The sequence below is a fragment of the Chiloscyllium punctatum genome, chromosome 7 (genome assembly GCF_047496795.1).
Source record: "Chiloscyllium punctatum isolate Juve2018m chromosome 7, sChiPun1.3, whole genome shotgun sequence".
In the NCBI taxonomy this organism is placed as follows: Eukaryota; Metazoa; Chordata; class Chondrichthyes; order Orectolobiformes; family Hemiscylliidae; genus Chiloscyllium; species Chiloscyllium punctatum.
The window spans coordinates 61,861,465-61,882,335 of NC_092745.1; the positions used below are offsets into that span (position 1 = coordinate 61,861,465).

A 20,871-nucleotide genomic window follows, 5' to 3' on the forward strand; every position below is an offset into this window, starting at 1 on the left:
ACAGGCCTCCAGTCCAAAAAAACTACTCTCCAACACCATCCTGTGTCTCCTACTGTAAAGATGTGGAGGTGCTGCTGCTGGACAAAGTTAGAAGTCACGCAACTGCAGGCTATAGTCCAACAGGTTTATTTGGAAGTACAATCTTTTGAAGTACTGTTCCTTTGTCAGGTAGCAATTCTGTATCCATTTGGCAAGCTCCCCATGAAACCCACGTAATTTAACTTTACTGACCAGTACACTACGGGGAATTTTGCCAAAGGCCTCACTAAAGTCCATATAGACAACGCCTACCACTCTGCCCTCATCTATTTCTTGGTCACATCCTCAAAAAAAAACTCAATTTTGAGAGATTTCCCACACACAAAGCCATGTTGACTATCTCTAACCAGCCCTTATCTCTGCAAATCCACATAAATCTGGTCTCTCAGAATATCCTCCAACAACCTATTAACCAGTGAACTCAGACTCATTGGTCTATAATTCCCTGGCTTCCTGTTGCACTCGTTTTTAGATAAAGGCACATTAGCCATCCTCCAGTCTTCCAGCACATCACCAGTGGTTGTGGATGAAACAAATCTCCGCTTGGGACCCCATAATTTTTTTCCTCTAACTTTCCACAATGTCCTGGGATTTATCTACTTTTATGCTTTCTAAGACTTTCAACACCACCTCTTCTGTAACATGGACTGTTTTCAAGACATCAATATTTACCTTCCCGAGTTCCCTAGCTTCCATGTCTTTTGCCACAGTAAATACTGAAGCAAAATATTTGTTTAGTGTCTCCCATCTCCTTTGCTTCCATACATAGATGGACTTGTTGATCTTGAAGGGGCCCTATTCTCTCCCTAGTTGCTCTTAGCATACTTGCAGAGTCTCTTTGGATTCTGCTTAATTTTACCTGCTCTCACATCCCCATTTTACCCACTGACGGTCAGTAGTCCCCTTATACTCTTCAAGAGATTATCCGGATTTCAGTTGCTGATATTTGACATATACCTCCTTCTTACGCGTGACCAGAGCCTCAATATTTCCAGTCAGCCATTATTGCTGACTCCTACCAGCCTGACCCTTCACTCTAACAGGAACATACTGACTCTGAACATACTGCCTCCCACTTGCCAGTTGTCCCTTCACTTGTGATCAGTCTACCCTGATCAACTTCTGAATGCTGCTGTCTCATACAATCAAAATTGCCCTTATTCCAACTTAGATCTTTAGCTTTTATACCCTTTTTCCATAACAACTTTAAAATTAATAGAATTATGATCACTGGTCCCAAAGTACTCCCCTTCTAAACACTTCAGTCATTTGCCCAGAGTTATTTCCCAAGAGAAAGTCAAGTTTTGCTCCTTCTCTGGTAGGCATACCTATATATTGATAAAGAATTTTTTTTTAAAAAAACACATTTAACAAATTCCTCCCCCTCCAAGCCCTCAACATGATGGCAGTCCCAGTTTATGTCTGGAAAGTTAAAGTCCTCAATCCTTTTATTCTTATGCATATGCGAGATCTCTGTACAGTTTCCTGCTGACTATGGGGAGGACCTTCACTGAAGGCAATGACCCACTTCTTATTTCTAAGCTCTACCCACATAGTTTCACTAAACAATCTTTTAGGAATATCCTCCTAAAGCACAGCAATGATGTTTTCCCTAATCAAAAATGCCATTCCCCCTCCTCTTTTACCTCCCTTTCTATCCTTCCTAAAGCATCTAAACCCCAGAACTGAGCTGCCAGTCCTGTCCTCCCTCAACTATGTTTCTGTAATAGCTACGATATCCCAGTCCAATGTTCCCATACATGCTTACCAGTCAGACTTCTTGCATTGAAAATACCTTAAATTCTACACAGTTACCACATTCTCTAATATGCTCTTGCCTGCCTTGTTTAATAAAACTTTATTGCTTTAACTTCCAAACCATCCTCAATCTCTTTCTATTCTCACTACTGCTTAGGATCCCTCTATCCACCTTTCAGTCTAGTTTAAAAGTATCCTTTTGATTTATCCCCTAATTCTGTCTGTTGTCTCTGTGAGAAGAAAAATGGAGATCACTTGACAATATTGGAAAGTGATCTGTATTGTGTGATACAAGATGGCCTAAGGCGTCACTGAAATTCCACTCCAAAGACAGGGTTGAATCACATTTTCAAAACATAGAAAAGCCCAAAGATCACTTCACCAAGCAATTTTTGTAAATCTCTCAATTCAAATTGACATACAGAAGTGTCAGAAATTTTACAGCCCCTCAGTCCATTGTGCCAATCACCAGACACCCATCTATACTAATTTTTAATCTATTTTCCAGCACATGGATCATAGCCTTGTACGTGATGGAATTTCAATTCTTCATCTAAGTAGCTCTTGTGGGATCTTGCCTCTACCACCCTATCAGGCAGTGAGTTCCGGATACACACCACCCTCTGGGCTTCCAAACAAAAAAAAGATTTTCCTCAAAACGCCTCAAAAACTCCTCCTCCTCACCATCAAAGAATTGCCGGTGATTATTGACCCTTCTACCAAGATGAAAAAGGTTTCTGCCCATTTACCTTGTCTATGGCCCTCAGAACTTTGCATCCGTCAATCTGCTTCTGCTTTATCGGCACTGAAGAAAACAACCCCAAAAAGGTTCACGGGACTCAAAGAAAGTGTTATCTCTATTCTCTATAAAGATGCTGTCAGACCTGCAGGGTTTCTCCAATTCCTGTTTGCTTGGTCCAACCTATTAAGTCTAGCTTCATTACAACATCCTCATAAATCTCTTCTGCACCCTCTTGTATAATCATACCTTGCTTATAATGAATGTTAACCATCAGTACTTTTTCTCGGCTTTGCTATTTTTTTAAAGCAACCACAAACTTTCTGTGCAACTCTATTGTTTTGAACCTTTGGTACCTCTCATAAGCTTCATTTTTTTTCATCTAATCTTGTGCATCCTGACATCCAGGGTTTTTAGATTTAATTAGATTTCCTACAGTGTGGACTTGATCCCACCCTTGACTTTTATGGGACTATGTTAGCCCTGCATGCTCATCATTACCCTTCTGAATGCCTCCTACTGCTCTGATGTGGATTTTCCTGCAAGTAGCTGCTCTCAGTCCATTTCTACCAGATCCTGTCTTATTAAAACCAGTTTTACCCCAATTCAGAACCTTCATTTCCTTATCCATAATTAATTCAAATTTTATTGATTTAAGGACATGATCACTAAAATGCTTTTCCAGTGCCATATCTACCATTTGCCCGATCTTCCATTAAAATTAAGATTTGACTATAAATATCATTCTTTCAAGAACCGAAGGGAATGTTCTAACATGAAATTCTACAGCTGACATATAGTCATAATGTCTTTCACCAACTAACCTCTATTCCTTCTGAGAAAATGAAAAAGGCTGTGAAGATCAGAAATAATCCATTTACAAATCCAGCCAAAACTTCTGCTCGTACATATCTGCGCCAAAAGGAAACAAAATGCAATATGAAGGAATAGTAGCAGCATCGTTACCTCACGATCAAGAACAACTGGTTTCTTCAAAATTGATAAACAAATTGTTCAACATAACCAGAGTGTTAATGATGATGCCTTTCCTCTAATAGCACATTGGGACTTGCACAATTTTGTAATTCATCGGTGTTGTCTACACATTACTTACCTCAAATCATAGCAATATTACATACACTCCAAGCTGCATATTAATTTCTCGTAGCATGTTTCTGGTTTGTCTACAAAATTTAGTCATTTCTCCATCCCCAATTTGGATGCATTTTGTTGATAGTGGCATCAGGTTAAAATTCCATGCAAAATTGTGCTTTGCTACAAAAAAAAAGACTCCAAATTTTCTCATCTGTGATATCCATAGAACCCAAATGTTTTTCAGTAAGAAACATTGAAATAATCAGAGAGAAGCTATTGTCAGAATGGAATCTTCAACTGTAGACATGCATTCACCAAGTGGAATACATTATTACAGCATTTTGGCAAAAAGAGAAACATGAAAAATTATTTTTGAGGAGGAAAGGCAACATCAACATCTCTGAAGATGGGATCAGTGAAGTGGGGGGGGGGAGAATAAATTTTACTTTAGACAGAAATAAAACAACATACAGATCTATGGCTTTTGCAGATAAATAACAGTAGAGCTGAAAATTTATTCACAATTAAAGCAAACTTTAATATAGTTTGTAGTTCAGTCTAAGACAGATAGTAGTTGTCCCAAAACCATGTCAACACTTGCAAAGAAAGGAGGGGACTTGATTGTCATAAAAAAACCACTAGCTAATTAAACATCATTAAGCCCTCATGCTCTTACCCATAGGAAAAGGTATCATTTGACCGCCACTTGGAGATCACAGATGCTGCTAGTCCAGCCAGAAGGGCAGTACAGTCGAAGAACATGTGGAATGAGTCTGAAATGAGACCTAAACTAAAACACAATAGATCAAAGTGAACACATTTCCAACAAAACTCCAGAGATAACATGATACAATTCTATTTGAGTCCTATGATGAATCTCAAGTCACTCTTCAGACTGTAATGGACCAGACTATATGTAGCTACCACCAACATAGGCAGAGAAAAGAAAAGGTTCTACATTGTCAACGAGTGAAACACCAAATGAATAGAGCATTAAAGATCATAACCTTTGCATTACTTGAGCCACATGCAAATTAATACAATGAGGTAGTCATTACAGAGACATGGCTGCAAGATGAAATGGACTGAGACCTGAATCTTAAACAGTACCGGACATTTCAGAAGGCCAGAAAGTAAGGCAAGTGTGGAGATGGCTGTGTTTGTTAATTATGATATTAACACAGTAGTGGGGTGACCCAAGTTGAGGAAACCAGGATATAGAAACAGATCAGGGTGTGGATGGAAAAGCAACAAAAGCAAGACTCAATTGTTGGTGGGGTGGAGTGTAAAGGAAGAAATAATGGCAGCCTATTTAGGAAGGCAAGGCATTAATCTACACATAGACTGGTAAATTCAGATGGGCAAAAGGTAGTCAAAATGAGGAGTTCACAGGATGATTTTAGGATAATTTCTGAGAATAGCAGGCTCTAGAGCTGACGAAATCTATGCTAGATCTGGAACTGTGCAATGAGATAGCTTTAATGTCACAGTAAAGATGACCCTCGGGTTGCGGGGGCGCGAGAGAGAGACAGTCTAGGATAATTTTTCTAAATTGAAATAAATGCAATTTTTAGAGTATGAAAGCAAAGCTGGCTAAAATGATTTGATAGACCCACCATAGTGATTAATTAGAAAGGTTAAAGATAGTATCAAACTGAAAAACAAAAGGTTTTCAATTGTGCAAAGACAGGTGGCAAGTCTGAAGGTTGGACATAGTATATTTTAAAAAGCAAATGACTGCAAAATTAGAGTACAAAAGAAAGTTAGCTAGAAATATTAAAAAAAGAATTTCTATAAATATCTTAAACAGGAAAGAATGAATAAAGTGATTGTATCCCCTATAGAGAGAGTCTGGAGAATCGATAATGGAAAACAAGGAGATGACAGGTGAAATGAAAAGTTTCCTCGATCAGTCTTTACTACAGATGATACAAGGAACATCTCTAAAGCAGCTAGAAATCAGGAAATGGAATGGAGAAAGAAACTCAGGAAAATCAGTCACCAGAGAAGTGATACGAAGTAAGTTATTGGAGCTGTAAACTGACCAGTGTCTGAGCTCTGATGAACTGCATCTTAGGGTGTTCAAAAAAAAAGAAATGGCTAGTGAGATAAGTGATGTAATTTTCCAAAGGTCCCTAGATTCAGAGTAGGCCTCATTAGATGGTCTCTCTTCCCTTCTGAATATCATCCAAAGTGGAAACAACAGACTTACTTGAAACAACTTAACATTTGTCATATGAAAAAAAAGTGAAAAGCTATTACTAAAGAGGTTGAAGCAAGGCACTTAGATTCAAGATAATGAGATAATCGACATTGGTTCTGTGAAAGGAAAATCATGTTTAATGAATCTATTAGAGTTATTTGAGGAAGTAACAGGTGCTGTGAATAAAGTTGATTTACTGTACTTAGATTTCCTGAAGACATTTGTCTCAAAAAAATGGAAAATGGTGGAGTATATTAACATAGATAAAGGATTGGCTGACTAACAGAAGGCAGAGTAGGCACAAATTTTTTATAAACAAGTTTTTAGCAGAATATAATAAGTGGTATGCCACAAAGATCAGTAATGATCAACTGCTTACAATTTCTGACATGACTAAAATGAAGGGACAGAAGCTATGATTGTCAAATTTGCTGAAGAGCACATGAATAAGTAGGAAAGTAACTTGTGAAGACGACTTGAGGCTGCAAAATGGTATAGATAGGTTAAGTGAATGGACAAACATCTGGTAAATGGAGTAAAATATAGGAAAATTTGAAACGGCCCATCTTGATAGCAAGCATAAAAAAAAGGATATCATCTCAATGGCAAAAGATTGCAGAAGTCAAAGATACAGAGAGGGCTGGGTGTCCAAGTGAAAGAATCACAAAAGGTTAGCATGCAGATACAGGAAGTAATTAGGAAATCTAATTGAAATATTACCATTCATTCACAATGAAAACAAGCAAGGTTATGTTCTATAGTCAAGAGGATACCTGTTGCACCATAACTGGAGTACTACTCCAGATGCAGGAAAGATTTATTGGCCATCTTGTTTAAAGGGAAGATATAAATACATTGGAAGTCTTCATAGAAGTTTTGTTAGACTAATAGTGAAAACGAAAGTGTGGTCTTATGACAAAAGATTAGGCTTGGAAGCACTGGGGTTTATGAGTGTAGGGCGACTTGACTGAAACAAGAGGGCCTTGACAGGCTAGATGTGGAGAGGATGTTTCCTCTTATTGGAGAATCAAGAACTACAAGTCACTGTTAAAGAATCATAGGTCAGTCATTTAAAATGTGAGGATTGAGAGTTTTTGCAACTCTCCTTGTAAAAGGTGGTGGAAGCAGAATCCTTGATTTTTTTAAAAAAGAAATGATAGAGGAAGATACATTCCTATTAAACAATGGAGGGAAAGGTTATCAGGGTAGGCAGAAACGTGGATTTGAGTTTACAATCAGATCAGTCACGATCTTATTGAATGGCAGAGCAAACCAGGGTCAATTTTCATGTTCTTTTTTCATATATACTCCTTTTCTCACCCATGTTAAGAAAGTGATATAGATCAGTCAGGATCTGACTGAATGTCAGAAAAGACTCAAGAATTTTTAAAATCCTATTTCGATGTTCTGGAAGTATAGCACAGAAGACGACCATAAGGACTGGCTCTTTGCGAGTTTAGCTTTACCCAAATAACTTCCAAATTTATTTTCAGAGGATTGTGCAATCCCCTTTGAAATCCATGATTGAAACAACCTTCACCATATCCTCAGGCAAAACATTCCAGGTTCAAATCACTTGGCACATAAAAAGGTCTGTCCCTCATGAAAAAGTTACTTCATTCGTCAATCAGATTATGTAAAATCAGAATCTTCCTGTTCTTAACCCTTCTGTCAATGGGAGCAGTTTCCACCTACTTATTCCATCTGGACTCTGCATGATTTTGAATATATTAAACATATTCTCACCTTCACTTTTTGAAGGACAACCAGCCCAACTTCTACAATTTATCCCATTTAATTGAATGTCATGAAAGGCCCAAACAGATGCAAATCTATTTTGTAAACTCATGTTGCTGCCTCTAGTTGGTTGCCCTTCTTGAATACGCCTGCAACGAACTTCCATGCTTCTAACATCTGAAGTATACATGAAAGCTCCCCTTACTGCCTTCCTATGAGCAGCAACCCAACAGCCTATTCTTCTCTTCATCCCCACCCATTACACTTACATCCTTCCTACCCCTGCACACGCTTGCCAACACTGATTCACACAACAGTTATCTTTCATCATACCACTCTGAGTCTGCCTGATTGACTATTTTGTGAACAAGGCAGTTAGCATCTACAAATTCCCTATGAACAACTGTACCAACATCAGGGCCTTGACAGAAACTTTGAGATGATGATGATGATGGCTTCCTCATTCATGAAGCTCTCTTGAACAGCTGCATTTTCCAGCATTTTCCTGACCTAAACCATTTACTGGTCTGAAGCCGTCATCGTTAAATTTGACTTTGGTTTGTCCCTTTCACCTTTACTCTCTTACATCTCACCTTGTTCTGCACTCTCACCTCATTTTAATTTCCTGTCACCCACTTGAGCAGCAGGCCAAATTTATCAGTGAGATATCTTCATTCACATAAAAGCAAATTAATGCAGATGCTGAAAATGATGGACATACTCAACAGGTCAGGCAGCATCTGTGGAGTGAAATAATTAGTTGACATTTCATGTCTTGATCTTTCAACAGAAAGAATGAAAGATACCAACACTTTCCTCAATCATGTCCTCCACCCCCTCAGTGATTTCAACCTCCATCACAACTCAATACCTTCATATCCTTCCAATTCTTTCCTTCCATCTAGCCTCATTCATTCTATCATGTCAATCACACAAAAAGCCATTTACCAGAACAGAAAACTATTTTCTGCGTGGGAGTTCTGGGGACTTCTGCACTGGCTGCTCACTACCTGCCTAGTTACACCAAACTGTAATCTGTCTATGCTCTAAGTCTTCACAAAGGTGCTACAGAAATAATTTTTTTTTGTTTTAAAATAGCAGTTATCTAATTCATCTTTTATTTATGAAGCCAGTTATAGAACCACTGCAATGAAATCCCTTTAATCGCAAACAGCAAACTGCACAAAAGCACTGAAGTGCCTTTAAAATTAATGAATAAATGATTTCATACATAAGGAAGATTGATTTGCAGTTTATGAGAAACAAATTTGCAAGAAAATCTTTTGAAAATAAAATATTTAGTATTCATGGTTACTCAAGATTGTTCAAGAAGGTGCCTCAGAGAAAGATTTTCTTTGAAAAGGTATCGATGTAATAAATGCTGGTTTTGCCACGGAGGTCCAGATTGCACGTACACATCAGTAAAATTCCTATTCCATTTGGATTTGGCACCAGGATTCCCTTAGATGTAAGCACTCTCCTACTGTTCCTGACAAATGGTTGATGAAAACTCAACATACCTCAACAGACTTAATACAAGGTCAATTAGACAGGAGGTGATGATATACTGGTCTTATCACTAGACTATTAATCCAAAGACCCGAATAAATATCCTGGGGCCCAGAGTCCCAATCCCACCATGGTACACGGTAATATTTGAAATCAGTTGGAAAAAGCATCTGGAATTCCAGAATAATTCTGGAATTAACAGTCGAATTGTTGATAACTGGAAAAACCCATCTGGTTTACTGATGTCCTTTAGAGAAGGAAGCCATCCCTACCTGGTCTGGTCTCCATGTGACTCTTGACCTATAGAAATGTGGCTGACATTTAGTGTCCTCTGGGCAACTACAGATGGGCAATAAATGCTGGCCTAGCCAGCCATGCCCTTATCCTGCAAATGATTTTTAAAAAATTAATCACAACAGCCAGGACACACATTTGCTGTATAATGGCTACTGAACTGCACAATCTCAACTAAATCAGTATACAGAGCTTTGTGAATAGATTCGCTAAATCAGCTAAAAATGGATTAAGTTTTGAAGGTCAAGATTGGTGCAAAAATAATGACTGCACCCGAGTTAGTAGAGGTCACCCAGCGCCTGCAAAATCCGACCCCAGGGAGGATCCAATTTCTCCAGACTTGGGGTAGGGGTAGAGGGAGAACTGAAAGGAGATAAAGGGTAACACCTAAAAATTCTAAACTTTTTACATCCACAATGAAGCTTTTAAATTGTAAGTTTTCCAAAAACAAGTGTTTCATAAGCTAAAATGTGTTCAGTTCTGTGGAGGAGCAGAGAAACTTCCGGCACAATTCCACAGAGACCAATGCTTATTGATTTATAAGAACATGGAATTATCAAGAAGTATTTAATATAAAAGTTTCAACCAAATTGTCTCTTGTTCTTCTAAATTCCAGTGCATAGAAGCCTAGCCTGTTCAACTTCTCATAATACAACCTGCCTGTCACAAGCACTGGTCTGGAAAACCTTCACTGAAATGCTTCCAATGCATTTACATCCTTCTGAAAGTAAGCTGGCCAATTCAGTGCACTGTACTCCAGATGTGGTCTCACCAGCACCATATGTAAGTGACGCATCACCTTCCAGTCTTTTATATTTGACTCCTTTGACAGGAGAAGAATAGATCTCTTATTACTTGCTGCATCAGTATACTAGCAGATAGTGATTCATGCACTAGGCCACCAAGATCCTTTACATCTCAGGAACTCTGCAAATTCGCCTGACTTCAATGTGCTTCTTTATTCTTCCTGCTAAAAGTCAATTTTACACCTTCCCCCATTTTAATCATTTGCCAGGTTTTTGAGTACTCAATCTATATCTGTTCATAGACAAATAAGTTATGAGATAACATAAGGCTAAGTATCTTTGTGTCATCAACAAATTTGACAATCGTGCCTTCTGCCAGTTTTGGTTTCCTTAAGATAGATATACTGGCTTTGGAGACATTGCAGAGAAGGTTCACGAGATTGATCCTGGCTATGCAAGAATTTTCTTAAAGGTGACAACACCTTATTCTATCATACAAGATTATTACATGCAACTAACATGGCTGATTTCCTTTCTTGAGAGTCTAGGGCCAGAGAATACAACCTCAGGATGAGTCGTCACCTGTTTAAGACAAAGATGAGGCTGAAAATTTTCCTCTCAGAGGGTAGTGAATCTGCAGAATCTATAGTTTCCTGCATTCTGTCAGTGCAAGGTGGAAAAACAAGTGTCAGAGAAGGAGCTGCGTGCAGCCAAATCCTCCCTCAACTTGGTGGTAGGTCCACTTATCCCACAACCACTTGAGCTACTGCAAGAAATGCTGCGCAGTGACACGTATAGCAGTCTTATAAGCGCCCCACACTGGACTGTGAAGTAAGAAGATACAGCTTAAACCTCTGCCCCGAGAGAGAAAAATAGAGGTGGCATCTCAAATCCAAAATTAGTTGGCTGCCAGGAAACAAAGTAGTGATAAATGGCTCCCTTTTGGAATGACAGGCGGTGACCAGTGGGGTACCACAGGGATCAGTGCTGGGACCGCAGCTTTTTACAATATACATTAATGATATAGATGGATGGTATTAAAAGTAATATTAGCAAATTTGCTGATAATACAAAGCTGGGTGGCAGGGTGAAATGTGAGGAGAATGTTAGGAGATTACAGGGTGACATGGACAGGCTAGGTGAGTGGACAGATGCATGGCAGATGTAGTTTAATGTGGATAAATGTGTGCTTATCCACTTTGATGGCAAGAACAGGAAGGCACATTATTACCTAAATGGAGAAAGTGAGGACTGCAGGTGCTGGAGACCAGGGTTGAAAAGTGTGGTGCTGGAAAAGCGCAGCAGGGCAGGCAGCATCCGAGGAGCAGACGAATCGACGTTTCGGGCATAAGCCCTTCTTCAGGGATGAGGCTGGTGTGCCACGTGGGCTGAGATAAAAAGTGCGGGGAGGTGGGGGGTGTATTCCCAGCACCCCTCCCCCAAATTCTGCCCCCCCCCACCTTTTATCTCAGCCCGCTTGGCACATCAGCCTCATTCCTGAAGAAGGGCTTATGCCCGAAACGCCGATTCTCCTGCTCCTTGGATGCTGCCTGGCCTGCTGCGCTTTTCCAGTACCACACTTTTCAACTACTACCTAAATGGAGTCAAGTTAGGTAAAGGGGCAGTACAACGAGATCTAGGTGTTCTTGTACATCAGTCAATGAAAGCAAGCATGCAGGTACAGCAGGCAGTGAAGAAAGCGAATACCATGATGGCCTCCATAACAAGAGGAATTGAGTACAGAAGCAAAGAGGTTCTTCTGCAGATGTACAGGGCCCTGGTGAGACTGCACCTGGAATACAGTGTGCAGTTTTGGTCTCCAAATTTGAGGAAAGACATTCTGGCTATTGAGGGAGTGCAGCGTAGGTTCATGAGGTCAATTCCCGAATGGCGGGACTATCTTACGTTGAAAGTTTGGAGCGACTGGGCTTGTATACCCTTGAGTTTAGAAGGCTGAGAGGGGATCTGATTGAGACGTATAAGATTATTAAAGGATTGGACACTCTGGAGGCAGGAAGCATGTTTCCGCTGATGGGTGAGTCCCGAACCAGAGAACACAATTTAAAAATAAGGGGTAGGCCACTTAGAACAGAGTTGAGGAGAAACGTCTTCACCCAGAGAGTGGTGGATGTGTGGAATGCTCTGCCCAGAAGGCTGTGGAGGCCAAGTGTCCGGATACTTTCAAGAAAGAGTTGGATAGAGTTCTTAAGGATAGTGGAATCAAGGGTTATGGGGATAAGGCAGGAACAGGATATTGATTGAGGATGATCAGCCCTGATCATAATGAATGGTGGTGCTGGCTCAAAGGGCAGAATGGCCTACTCCTGCACCTATTGTCTATGACTCCCCTTCAGTTCTGGACTTTTTCTCTCTCTCCACAAATTCTGTCAGACCTGATGAATTTTGATGCACTTTGTTTTTATGTCACAGCAAGGCTTCATAGCAACATGCAGCTGGAAGGATTTAAAGCCAATGAATAAAATCTGGAATATAAAGATAGTCTCAGTGATGGTGACCATGACTACTATCATTGATAGTTAAAAACCAGTTGGTTCAGTAATGTCCTTAGGAAGGGAAATGTGACATCCTTATTGCTCTGCCATAGATATGGCTCTAGACACACAGCAATGTGGTTGACAAGTGGAGTCCCATAAGGAACTGTGCTCAGGCCTAAACATTTTACAATTCACATTAATGACTCGGATGAGCAGAGCAAAAGCACGGCAGTTAAATTCACAAATAACATCAAGATAGGTATGATAGAGTATCATAAATAGACAAGGAAGTTGCAGAGAGATATAGATACAGTTGCAAAAATGTGCAAATTCTAGCATATGGAATAATGGGGGGTAAAGGTGAATTGTTGCCTTTAACAGGAAGAAAAACAAGGTAGAGTACTATTTCAACAAAAAAATGACTGTGGAAATCTGTGATGTAGAGGAATTGAACTGTTTGAGAGCATGAGCCTCAAGAGGTTAGCATGCAGGTGCAGGACATCAAGGTGACTAATGAGATACTATTCTTTATTACAAGAGAAACTGAACAGAAGTAAAGAAATGTCATGGTTCAATACACAGGGCATTGTTGAGATGATATCTTGAATACTGTGTACAGATTTGATCTCCTTATTTAAGGAAGGATCTAATTGGCAGGTTAGAGGAGGTTTGCTCAATTTATACTTTAAACAAGTGGGTTTCCTTATGAGGATAGGTTTAGTTTAGAAGATCCTGAATGGTCTTGACAAGAATTAGAGAATATGGTTTTAAAATTAGAGATCACCTTTTCGGTTTTTGTTTTACCTTAGAGGGTTGTGAAACTTTTGAAACACTGTCTCAAAACGGTAGAGGTAGGATTGTTGAATTTATTTTTAAGAAAAAAATAAAGTGTTATAGAAGTAGGTGGGAGTGTAAAATGCAAATCACAAACAAATGATCAGCTGTGATCTTAGCTCATGACACAGCAGGCTCAAGGACACAAGTAATCTACATTGCTCATATTTGTTCTGTTTGTATGTTTCCCTCCTCCTTTGAATAACAGTTTGCTATCTCCCAATCTAATGGGACATTCCTCAAATCTAGGAAGTTTGGAAAACTAAAATTAAAACCAATGCATCAACTATTCACTAGTCATTTATTTTAAGATCCAGCAATGAAATCCATCATGATCCAGTCACTTATCAGCCTGCAGTTCCAGAGAAGTGCCACTTCTCTGATGCTTGTAATTTTCTGGAGTTCCTCCACCCCTGATTTCTCACTCCTTCTGGGATGTTTCTGGAATCAGCTATAGTGAAGATTGATGCAAAATATCCAATTAATTCATCCATGTCTTCTTATTTTCCATTACCAGTTCTCCACGCAGTTTCTGATGAGACCAATGTTACTTTGTTAACTTTTTTAAAAAAATTTTAAAATCACCTGTTTTCATATTTCTCATTTCTCTTACACTCTGATGTTAAGCTCAATTCTTTTGATGATTAATTCGCAGTTTTTACATACTGTCCAATCTTCTGACCTGCCACCTGTCCTTGCACAACTACAGTACATGCCTCAGCTTCAAGTTTTACTTTTCTAGTTAACCACGGATCACTGTTCTGTCCCTTACTTGCTGGGATTTATTTATTCTGTGTTGTCATTTGGCAGACATTTGAGGAATATCTCCTCAAATGTCTGCCACTGCATCTTTACTGACCCACTCTAACATGATTCACCAATTCACTTCAGCCAACTCTGATATTATCAAAGACACAAAAAACAAATTACTAGAAAAATTCAGCAGGTCTAGCAACATCAATAGAAACAAAGCAGTTAACATTTTGAGTCCAGCGACCCTTCTTCAGGATTGGTTTTATGCCCCTAAAATTGCCTTTATTTAAATTTAGAAAAATAGTCTTTTCCTCAAACCAAATTCAATAATAATGGCTATTGCTATCTAGGGGTGCTTTCATGAGGAGATTATCAATTAACCCTACCTCATGGCACAATATCAGGTCTAATACAACCTGGTCAAGTCCAGAATGTGCTGTTCTAAAAACTTTGTATCAAAACAAAATCTACGAACTTGCCACTGATGCTGTCTTTGTTGGTCTTACTTTTCCAGCTAAATGTACAATACATCTTCTACAATTATCACAATGTCTCTATGACAAGAGTAAAGTTTAAAGAAAATATTAGGCTCCATACTCTGAATAGGATTTAGGCTTCAATAAGAGCACACAGTAGAATGCCAACTGTACATGGAATCATGAATGCCAAAAGAAACCTGCTGATTAATCAGTTAGCTTAAGATCTGTCACTGGAAAAATGATACTATTGAAAAGGAGATAACAACAGAATATTTGGAAATTCCTAATATGATCAAGCAGAGTCAGCACGGCCTCACAAATGGAAAATCATGCCTGATAAGTTTATTTAAATTCTTTGAGGTGAAAAGGAGGATACATAAACAGGAAGCAGTGGCTATAATATTTTAAGAAGGCATTTGGTAAGGTACACACATTACAGTACTTAATGAGATAAGAGCCCATAAGATAAGGTGTTGGAGGTAGGACATTAGCACGGATAGGAGAACTCAGAAGACAGATTTTGGATGGGGGTGCAGGGAGCATTTTCTGGATGGTAATATGCAACTAGTGGAGTGCCAGAGGGATCAGTGCTGGGTCTACACTATTTACAATAAACACTGATGGTTTGGAGAATGAAAGTGAATTATTAGAGCCAGGTTTGTAGATGACACAAACATACATAGGAAGAGAAGTGGTGAGGATGGCACAGAGTCCACAGAGGCATATGGACAGTTTAGGAGAGTGGGCAAAAACTTGGTGGAGAAAATATAACGCAGATAAATAGGAGGTTATGCACTTTGGCAGGAGGAAGAGTAGCTGAGCATTATTCAAATAGAAAAAGACTGCAGAACTCTACAGAACAGAAGGATTTGAGTCTTCAGACAGGAACCACAAAAAAGCTAGCACAGAAGTTCAGCAGTAATAGAGCCATTAAATGGAATGTTGGCCTTTATTTCAAAATGAATACAATATAAAAGTAGAGAGACCTTGCAAAACAACACTAAACAGTTTTGGGCCCCTCATCCAAGGAAAGAGAGACTGGCATTGGAGATGTCCAGACCAGGTTTACTAGGTTGACCCCAGGTATGGAGGGACCATGTTAGGAGGACAGGTGGAGAATGTTTGGCCTGTATCCATTGGAGTTTTGAAGAATGAGAGGTGACTTTATTGAAACATACAAGATTCTTAGAGTACATAAAGTAAATGCATAAAGGGCATTTCCCTGCGCAGCAACGTTTAGGATCGGAGGATGTAATCTCAGAATAAGGGATCACCCATTTCAGGTGGAGGTGAGGAGGAATTTCTTCTCTCTGAAGGTAGCGAATCTGTGGAATTATTTAATGCAGAGGGCTGGTTGTTAAGTATATTCAAAACAAGTACACAAAAAAAGCACAAAGAACTGATGCTGGCAATCAGAGAAAATCAGAACTGCTGGAAAAACTTAGGTCAGACAGCATCTGTGGAGAGAGAAAGAGTCAATTCTTCAAGTCAAATGATCCCTTTGAAGAAGGATACACAAATTGTTAAAATTGTCAAGGGTTATGCACAGAGAAGGCAGGAAAGATAAAGGTTTTTAGATCAATCATGATCTCACCTAATAGCAGACCATATCTAATGGGCTGAATGGTCTCTTCCTGATCTTAGGTCTTACCTTTTGATGGGATTGTGGATCATCAGATTAGCTATGATCTCACTGAATGCCAGAGCAGACTCAATGGGCAAAATTGCCTACTTCTACACCCATGTCTTATGGCTTTAGTTAACAAACCAGGAATTACTGTAATAATACAGCAAATGTTCTGACTAAAGATCAATCTGAAACATTAACTGTTTCTCTTTCTCCTCAGATACTACATCTGCTGAACCTTTCCAGCTACTTTCATAATTATTCCAACATGCTAGTATTCACAACATTTTGCTTTTCTAATTCAATTTTAATTCCGTTTGTGGTAAATAGGAACAAACAGTTACCAGGAGCTAGGAATAAACAGTTAAAGCTTAAACAAAAGAAATCCACAGATGTGAGAATAAATTAATTTTTGGGCAGTGGAACACATTTATAGGTGAGGCAGAGAATCAGACTGTACTAACCTGATTAATGAATATCAGAACAGGTTGTTAAATATGGATGGAATTAGTTAAGCTCAATGGCCTGTTTCTAAATTAACATATATGCTGAGTAAACAAGGAAGGGGACATAATCTGGCAGCTTTGGGTCAACTGTTAACATTCTTTCCTTAAGACATTAGGTTCAACCTAACTCCAGAACTTTAATCAGATGGCTAGGCTGACACTAAGTGGAACACAAAAGGAATGCTTCATTCTTTCAGATCAGCTACTAAACCAAGGCAAACATAAATTATCCTCATTTAAAGGAGCAGAAATGGTCTGAGTGGTGTCCTAGCAATCATTTATACTCCAAACCAATACCACAAATAATATCATTGTCTCCCTGTTGTGGAGGATTTTTGGTGTGCAACAACTTGGCAGCCCACCCTACTTGTAGCACAATAGTGAGCACCCTTCAAAAATATTTAATTTGACCCAAGCTGTTTGGGGCATCTTGGGTTCATTGACTCTCAACCAAAACAGATTAAAACCACCATTTAATTTATTGGACTTTGGTACAGACAGTTAGGCTACCATGACTGTGTACATTTCACCAGCCGTGAATGTTACAGGCTCTGCAATATCCGTCAAAAACATGAAAAGATCAAAGTTATTTCTTTCACACCTGACCACGATCTCACAAACAAATCAAAATACCAGGCCCAAGTCAAATACTATGTTCTGACATTACTGGCCCAGGCACAGGTCAGAATGGTGTGGGGAGGTGATACTTCCATTTCTACCAGCGGGGAACTGCCATCGTACAGTGGTGTTTCCCCCCACTTCCTCCTAGGAAGCGCGACGTGGCAATGCATCAGGGCCGGGCCCAAACTCCCGGGCGCCTCACCTGTTACTCCAGATCCCGTACAGCAGCTCGACGAAAGCGAAGGACAGATTGAGCATCAGAAAGAAGAAGAGGTTCCGGGACGTGGAATCCGACAGGATGGACCTGGCAGGAGAAGGGAAGGAGGGAGGGAGGGAACAGAAAGGGTGTCAGCGGAAGAGACTCATGCGGCGCGGCCCTGCCCCGGTACCCGCTCCCCGGGCCCTAGGCGAGCACCTCGGCCCGCCGCTGAAGCCGATCACTTTTATCGTGTCCACCGTCGCCCTCGGCGCATACCTGAACCAGCCCGAGACCTTGCGCAGCAGGTTAAGTCGAGGCGGCTTGTACTCATCGTCCTTTATGGAGAGGGGTAACATGGTCGGTCACAGCCGCCGCTCCACGGCAACTGCACTGACTCTCGCTGCTTGCCGCAACTTCCGGTCAGTACCGTACAGTGACCAGGGCGCAGGCGCAGTGCCGTACAGTAGCGGCTATGCTGTAGAACATCCAGCGCCGCTGTGTTTTCATTCATTCCCTACTTTGTGAATGTAATTACAGTAGGGTAGCAACGTAGTGCGGACATGACCTTGACATAACTTAAACTTCTGGCGCGCATTGTATCCCATCAGCTCCATCATAGGGATGAAATTACACTTTTCACAATGTTGGATTTAACATTTTTGGAGAAATATAATTGCACAAGGTTACAACCAGGCATGCTTCCCCAGGATGCAGAGTTTTGATGTTTTAAAATTCATTTTTTGCCATTATGGAATGTACAATAGTGGATCAATCAAACTAAAAACAATTTATTTTAGAATGGCTTTATGTGCACAATATTTGAATATTTGAAAGACGGTATTCAGACTTCAATTTTGCACTATGAAAGGTGAATATGCCAGACTTACATCTGCAATAGAAAATGATTTTCCTGCAGAATTGTCAAAATGAATAAAATGTTATGAATGGAAGGCATACCATCAAAACTGTGCTCATCGTCATGATAAAATTATAATATATATGCTGCAATTATTTATAATGATTATTTTTATAATTAATATAATGATAACAAGATTTTAAGGTATAAGTTAAAATGCTTAAACTATTAGCTTTCTGATCTGATTCAATCCTGAGATGTGGCCATTGCTGAGAAGTGTAAGGTCACCGAAAAAAAAAGGGTTAGTGTAGCATCTAAATGGAACAGTGGAGGAGCAGAAATTTGGACTTGCAAGATAGAATTTATCAACAAATACATCTAGACCCCATCAACCAAACCCTGAGAAAAAGAACAGGAAATGACATCCCTGCCGGAAATGACATTATCAACTGAAAGAAACCCAAATATATAAATAGAAAGCAGGAATTATCAGTAGTGCTTCCCTCCAAGGCCCACTGAAGATGTTACCTAGTATGGTGATGAAACATCTGGAAATGAACCTTCCAGCTCAGTGAGCAAACTTACATTCAGAACCTCAACCTGAGCTACAAATCTTCTCAAAAAAGTTATTAAAAACTACTGGACAGGCACGAAAATAGTTTAAAAGATTAACACATTTTTAAAAATCTCGATTGACAAAGAAGCAGCAAAAGTTATGCAGCAGTTTTTGCATTTGGTTCTGGGTATCACACTATGGGGAGAAGTGTGTTGTACACATTCAGCAGAATGATAATGATGCTAAAAGGGTTAAACTATACAGTTTAATTGTCTTCCATTGAATTTACAAGATAATTAAACAAATTTCACACATGACTGAGTTCAGAACAAGGGACAGTAACTGTAAAAATGTGGCTTGTCTGCCATAATGAAAGGTAAGTAGATCATCACAAATCAACTGATGGATACAGAGTCATAGAGTCATACAGCAGAGAAACAGACCCTTTGGTCCAATCAGCCTATCCTGACCATAATCCCAAACTAAACAAGTCCCACCTGCCAAACTTGGCCCAAATCCCTCCAAACATTTCTTACTATGTACTTTTCCTAATATCTTTTAAATGTTCTAAATGTAGTGTTTCGCCAAAAACGGATACCCCCGCAATTTCATCAACAGATGCCTGTTGGAAAGACAACAGAATGAGGACATGCCACAACCCAAAGGACTAGCCACACTACCATACATCAAAAACATTTCTGAACTGACAGCCAGACTACTGCGACCACTAGGACTCATAACAGCACACAAACCAACAGCCACTCTCAGACAACAACTCACCAGGATGAAGGACCTGATACACAGCATGAGCAAAACCAATGTAGTGTACAAAATCCCATGTAAGGACTGTACAAAACACTACATAGGACAAACAGGAAGACAGCTAATGATCCGCATTCATGAACACCACGAAATGACATGACCAGCTATCCTTAGTAGCCACACACTCAGTTGACAAGCAACATGAGTTCAACTGGGACAACACTACTATTATAGGACAAGCCAAACAGAGAATAGCCAGGGAATTCCTAGAGGCATGGCACTCATCCACAGATTCAATCAATAAGCACATCGACCTGGATCCAATATACTGGCCACTGCAGCGGACAGCTGGAACTGACAACCGGAAGCGGCAGATACAAATCACTATAAATGCCGGAGGAAACATTACAGATGCACGTCACAGGAAGCTCCCAAGCACTGAGGATGTCACCTAGACAGGGGATGAAACTTCTGCAACACAAATTCCCAACTCGGCGAACAGAACCACAACAATGAGCACCCGAGCTACAAATCTTCTCACAAACTCTATTAGTCCTGCTAAGATTTGCTTTCCCAAAATGCAGCACCTCACATTTATCTGAATTAAACTCCATCTGCCACTACTCAGCCCATTGGCCCATCTGGTCCAGATCCTGTTGTAATCTGAGGTAACCCTCTTCGCTGTCCACTACACCTCCAATTTTGCTGTCATCTGCAAACTTACTAACTGTACCTCTTACGCTCGCATCCAAATCATTCATGTAAATGACAAAAAGTAGAGAACCCAGCACCGATCCTTGTGGCACTCCACTGGTCACAGGCGTCCAGTCCGAAAAACAACCCTCCACCACCACTCTCTGTCTTCTACCTTTGACCAGTTCTGTATCCAAATGGCTAGTTCTCCCTGTATTCCACGAGATCTAGCCTTGCTAATCAGTCTCCCACGTGGAACCTTGTCGAACGCTTTACTGAAGTCCATATAGATCACATCTACTGCTCTGCCCTTATCAATCTTCTTTGTTACTTCTTCAGAAAACTCAATCAAGTTTGTGAGACATGATTT

The 20,871-nt window shown here is 39.9% G+C and overlaps 1 protein-coding gene across 2 annotated transcripts in view; it reads right to left on the reverse strand.

Moving 5' to 3' along the window:
- slc30a7 (solute carrier family 30 member 7) overlaps positions 1-18,083 on the reverse strand; it is a 69,869-nt gene extending 51,786 nt beyond the window's left edge. The window contains exons 1-4 of one of the 2 annotated variants that reach the window (XM_072573771.1): positions 17,911-18,083; positions 17,638-17,739; positions 4,308-4,421; positions 3,361-3,448 (exon numbers count right to left, since the gene is read on the reverse strand). In XM_072573771.1, coding sequence (XP_072429872.1) covers positions 3,361-3,448; positions 4,308-4,421; positions 17,638-17,739; positions 17,911-17,990 — 384 coding nt within the window. In that variant the 5' untranslated portion in view covers positions 17,991-18,083. Of the gene's footprint in view, positions 1-3,360; positions 3,449-4,307; positions 4,422-17,637; positions 17,740-17,910 lie in introns of those variants that run through there. The other variant, XM_072573772.1, reaches the window with a different exon arrangement.
- Positions 18,084-20,871: the final 2,788 nt, after the last annotated feature.